At 39.7% G+C, this 6,000-nt stretch overlaps 1 protein-coding gene across 1 annotated transcript in view; it reads right to left on the minus strand.

Moving 5' to 3' along the window:
• The window catches only part of LOC124255126 (WW domain binding protein 1-like), a 36,277-nt gene extending 34,594 nt beyond the window's left edge, over window positions 1–1,683 (minus strand). Inside the window, exon 1 of the mRNA XM_046688965.1 lies at window positions 1,490–1,683. Within this exon, the coding sequence (XP_046544921.1) occupies window positions 1,490–1,558 (69 nt within the window). The 5' untranslated portion in view covers window positions 1,559–1,683. The remainder of the gene's footprint in view (window positions 1–1,489) is intronic.
• Between the last annotated feature and the right edge of the window lie 4,317 nt (window positions 1,684–6,000).

A 6,000-nucleotide genomic window follows, 5' to 3' on the forward strand; every position in this document is an offset into this window, starting at 1 on the left:
TCTTACAACATAATTATATACTAACTAAAGAACACTCAAGGCCATGGCCATGACATTAACTGCTGTCACACGCTAAAATTGGGTGTCCTTCATGCATAACACGTTGAAATTCTCTTGAGAAGTATATATCACACATGTCAAAGTATGGCCATAGTAATATTAGTATATGCAGTATGGGTAATGCGAGATGTCAAATCGTGAATTGTGATTCCTATTTTGGGAATAATCCCCATATAGAGGTCACATGTATCATAATCACCCCACGTTTATTGCTCCTTGTACACGAAAAACACTAATAATATCTACAAGTACTAGGTCAAACCTCCTTATCTGTTTGCTGACCCCTTTCACTATCTGGAAGCCATTACAAGGTCAAAAATAAGAAACATATCCAAGACTCTTGTCTCTACTGTCAATCTGTCTGTCAGTATCTACAGTACCTGTTCACAGCTGTTCATAATATACCAGCTACCTGTTGTATATATGTATTAGCAACCAGTAAATGTTAGTCAGTAAAGACAGTCAAGTACATAGCTACGCATTATGCTGCTAATATATTGTATAGCAATACGTTTCAGGGTTTGACTCGTCGTGCAAATGTGTGTCAAGCAAACAAATAGAGTGAGTGAGGGTTTGACGCGTCGTGCAAATGTGTGTCCAGTACACACAAATATAGTGAGTGAGTGAGTTTAGTTTTATGCTGCTTTTAGCAATATTCCAGCAATATCACAGCGCGGGGACACCAGAAATGGGCACAAATGTAGAAAATGTGCAGAATAAAATTCACTGCGTCCATATTATTCATTGTACCGATATCCCATCTATGATTTTGATAAGAGTTTGGTTGTTTCTTTCAAAGCAGTTACCGGCACCATTTCATCCACCTGTCGATATGATCCAAGAAATTATCCAAACATACAGTTCTCTATACTGTCACTTCACAGGATCCTCATATTGCCTGCAAGGACCCTTAAAACTAATAAATGGGGGTCCGCTGGACCCCGTGTTTAATGTGAGTCGAGGTAAAACTCTGCATTTGCTGAAATAGTGCATGTCTCACCTCTTATGGATTCTGGACGCTTATCCGTTGTTTCTCACCAATTATCGATACATGAAAATGCAGCAGCAACAACTCTGAGACATGTCACTAACTTACAAATGACGGCTTTACATTAAACACAAGCCATTACCAAAGTATTTTCAATGTCAGTGTCGGGCAACACACCTCGAGTAAACACTGACGTCCGAAAACAATCACTTATGATGAAACGAATTGTATATCGAAACAGTAATGTGACTCATAAAGAAACACTCTCGTCTCAGAATTCAGTCTGGGCCTGTATCATAGATATAGATGCTTTTTTATTTAGAACAGGGCAAGTGATACTGTTTCAGAAGCAAAATGAATCATATTTATTATGAGCAAGCATCTTCATGATACAACTGAGTTTCGAATGGTGACAATTACTGAATATGTCGATATCCTCACCTCTTGGATTCCTTGCAGGACCAGGAACGCCACCAGCGGCAATACTTTGCTAATATCCTCAAGTGTCATAACGTCTTCTACATTCGACTTCTTCTATTACTATAACGCTAGTGTCACATCGAACTCAGTCATACAGATAATGGAGTTTGGGGCTATCCCTTCACTTCACCTTGACAGAGAGCTGACCCTGTCAAACCCGGAAGTGAACCGTAACATGTTAGAGTGCTTTCCCTTTGAAAACAGAGGCACTGAATGGGTTATTCAGGTTACACCCCTAAGTGTGTTTTCTGAGTGCGAAGAACTGAAATTTGTCTTTGATGGTAATTTAGAAACGTAATACCAAATTTTCATCTGATGAGGGGTTTAAGAAAATAAAAAATAAAAATTTCGCGCCTATCCAACATAGAAAGGTTGACATGAGCCCAAGAGGAATCGAGAAAAATGAAATACATGTTACCTATTTATATTTTGGTTGAAACATAAGAGGCGTCAAAATTGAAAACTGCGCAGTAGGGAGAAATACACACGCACAGTATCGTCACCTATCCAGAAAGAGCTAAATATGATGATGATGATGTATCATTTAGTACTGAATTTTACTTTGCAAGAGTGAGTGAGTGAGATTAGTTTTACGCCGCTGTTAGCAATATTCCAGCAATATCACAGCGGGGGACACCACAAATGGGCTTCACACATTACACCCATGTGGGGAATCCAACCCGGGCCTTCGGCGTGACAAGAGAACGCTTTAACCACTAGGCTACCCAACCGCCCCTTACATTGTAAGAAATAAATATTATCATATACAAGCTACTGTCCTTCATTGACGTATTAAAATATATATCTATTTGTTTAAAAAAATTAATGACCGAATCTTGCAAAACACCCAAAATTAAGAAATCGGTTGCAGTATAATCTTAAACGCTCTTGCAGTCGAAATTAATATGTTGTTTGTGAGAATTTGAAGTACGATTAATTTTTTCCACTATGTGCGGTGACATGAAATATATTGGAAACTCCCGAATGGCGATAATGGTTTCAGAAGAAATAGTAGGTTTAAAATTATAAAATTATAGCGGAATTGAACGGCATATTTATCTCCTTATTGTAGTATATCCTATTTTCACACCTCTACCGCCAACCGCCAACACTATTTACTAAAGAGGTCTAATGCAGTTAATTTGAAGCGTGATTTACTGGTAATGAAATAATTCGCCTTCCAAACATAATCAACAACTGTACAAACAGTTGATTGTGACACTGATCACACATGCGCTCATTCGTCACCTCGATATTCGTCCATCCGTGACGAACTCGTTATTCCTGGACAAGCCGAATAGCGAGGGTCGAGGGGAATGAGAAGCACTGTGGAAGTGATCAACTCAGGCGTGATTGCATGACGTTACACGTGTGTCCATGCTTTCCTTCAGATGGTATCACTCATTTGTTACACGCCTCAAAACAAAGGACATGGATACTAGATAACCAAGCGAGGCGCGTTAAGCTTCTGAGCTTTGTCATATTGACATAGGATGTTACTTTCATATACGAAGAATTGTTACGGCAATTTGTTGTCAATCCGGATACAACTCGGTTCATCATTGCTAAATTAGGATTTTCGGAGGGGTGTGGAGCCATCTGTGACCAACTCGTGTTATTCCGGGTCAAGCCGAAAAGGGACTGCTTGGAGCATTCCATTAGTGACCAACTCGTGTTATTCCCGGTCAAGCCATCTTGGAGGTTACGGAAAGGGGCGAGCAGTGACGAATGGTGTGGTGCGTGTGTGTTCGTGGGTGGAGGGCTGAGGCGGGGTTGTAATATAATCATATCCCTGCGTTACTGGAAAAATGCATCGCAATTGTAGGACAAAAAGATGTCTTCTTTTCTAGAAGACTGTATGTACAGTTAGTCATTTTTAGTTGTTTATGTTGGAACATTCAAATAAAGACAGATACTGGTCTGAAATAAAACCCTCGCCCCATCCCCTGCAAGATGAATGGTTCTTCTTCAATACAAAACAAGACCCTCCCCGAACCACATCGAACTGTGCCCCCCCTCCCCCCTAGAAAAACACAACAAACAATATACAACATCTATAGCAATTTCCAAGTAACGTAAAACAAATAGAACACCATTGGAAGAAAACATCAACATATTATTTAGAAGCCAAACAATTATATGGAACTATGCACTTAACCGCTATTTGATAGTATACTTGAGACATATTTGATACAGGCAAAGCATTTAACATTTCAAAAAACGAAAACATACTTGAAATTACCATGTACTTTAATTAGGATAATTGTCTTTATTTGAAACAGGGTTTTTTTCTGTCCGAAAACAAGTTACCTTATTTTGAAAAGTGAAAGTAATAATTGATTGTTATGTGGCCTATAAATTCGTTATTTATTGTGAATAGATGAAAGTTGTAAACTAAGATTTAGGAAAAATTAGTCAAACTAAAAAAAAAGTAAAATCTTAAAATGCAGTTAAAGTTGCTTTACAAACAAAACAAACCGATTTTAGCTGTAACTATCGGTATCCAGCAAGGAGAAGTGTTTATTCAATAAAATAAACTCAAAATCATAAAGATTTATTCCAAAATCTTATTAATGTGGCCTTTTCAGTTTTTGTCAATTAATAATCTGAATTGTTGGAAAAAAAGGTCTGCATCTTTGACATTCGGGTTCTTCCTGATTATGCATAATTGAAGCATACTTGATGTGTAAATGTCATCTTGGTATATGACAGAATTGTTATTTTTAGTCAAAACTTAATTTAATAGTGTAGTTTGAGCAGGAGAGGAATAGTTATTTTGGGTAAAAATTCAGTCCCATCACATTTTCATCAACATATTCTTTCATAAAGAATACAAAAGGTTTTGGTATTTGTAAAACTGTCAATGGATAAAGCTTCTTTAACTATAGGTTGATTAAATTGATGGCTATACCCTAACTTCTCTGTAGCATCACATCTTATTTTCAAAATAGGGTGGTGCTTGATTAATGTGTACATGTGAAAATGTCTAGTGAATCTACAGTAGCCTAAATATCTGGCCGGGTTTTGTGTTTTTTTCGTCTTTTTTATTTGTTTGTTTCAGTTTGAGACAGAATAATTTTCAGCAGGCCGGTTTCTGGAGAAAAGCACAAAACGAATTATTTATTTCACTCAAGCATTTCGGGAACTGATTATATTTATCAAAACCAAACAAAGCGATTGGCAGCTATGTATAACACATTAAATTTAGATCCTTCGATGCAATATGCCCGTTTCGTCACAGCATGGAGGAAGGGCGGCGGTGTAGCCAAGTGGGTAAAGCGTTCGCTCGTCACGCCGAAGACCTAGGTTCGATTCCCCACATTGGTACAATGTGTGAAGCCCATTTCTGGTATCCCCGCCGTGATAATGATGGAATATCCCTAAAAAATATTTGCAAAAAAATATTTATTTAATTATAAAAGGATATCATACATAATTTTTCATTTCTTTATCTCAACCTCATGAATAAGAAATCCTTGCCATTAAAATAGAAAACAAGTCAGTATTGAAGAAATCCAGATAATACTTTTTCCCAAAAAATTAAGGGAAAAAGTAATTTGTCACGAGGTTTAATGATTTAATATAATCCCACAGTGGATATTCTGGGTGTTCTGAACAATTAGGCGTTGCTCTTCCTTTCTGATAAAACAGTGTTTGCGTTTAAGGGCGCCGACAAAATATATGTAACTCTTCCTGTAATCTTAAAGGGCTCGGTCCCTAATTAACAAGGGACGGGATGGTTCGCTTCATCAAGGAAGTTAGGAACAGGCCCGAGAGAACTTGTGCTCGGCGCACCCTGTCGGTGCCCCGGGGGCAGATAAACACGTCTTTAGTACCCTGCACCCTTGGATTAGGGAGTATATAAGCCCCGAGAGTCGACACCCATTCATATTGCAACTGTCCGCCTCAGTCTTTCAGTAAAATGGTCCATCAACTCGTCGTCGCTGTGTGTGTGGTGTTGGGGCTGGCCTCTCACCAGGTGTGTGCCCAGTGGTGGGGCATGGGTCAAGGTCAAATGGGAGGAATGGGCGCTGGTGCACTTGGAATTGCTCAAGGTCAAGGTCAAATGGGAGGGATGGGTGCTGGTGCAGTTGGTGGAGGAGGATGGGGAAACAATGTGTTCCAACCGCTGAATCCCAATTTGAGACAAGACAACACCCTGTACCAGACCTGTATCGCCAAGAACTCCAACGGCGATGATATGAAGGTCACCTTCAGTCTTGGCAACAACAACTTCAACAACCCGATATTTAACCGATTCGGTGGAGCCCGTAGCCTGCGTCTCTCAGCTGTCATCGCCTCCAACCCTGCTTCAACTCTCCAAGGTCAGTTCCAGTTGGTCGTCACTGAATTCTCCCGCACTGAAGAGGTGTGTTCCAGCCGTGCTCTCGGCGACATCCTGACCGACCGTTCCTGGTGGAGCCAGTCCCGTACTCCCCGCGGCATCGTGGGCACCCCCGTCACCATCTACC

The sequence above is a fragment of the Haliotis rubra genome, unplaced genomic scaffold (genome assembly GCF_003918875.1).
Source record: "Haliotis rubra isolate DU_JTF1 unplaced genomic scaffold, ASM391887v1 Scf594, whole genome shotgun sequence".
NCBI classification, from domain to species: domain Eukaryota; kingdom Metazoa; phylum Mollusca; class Gastropoda; order Lepetellida; family Haliotidae; genus Haliotis; species Haliotis rubra.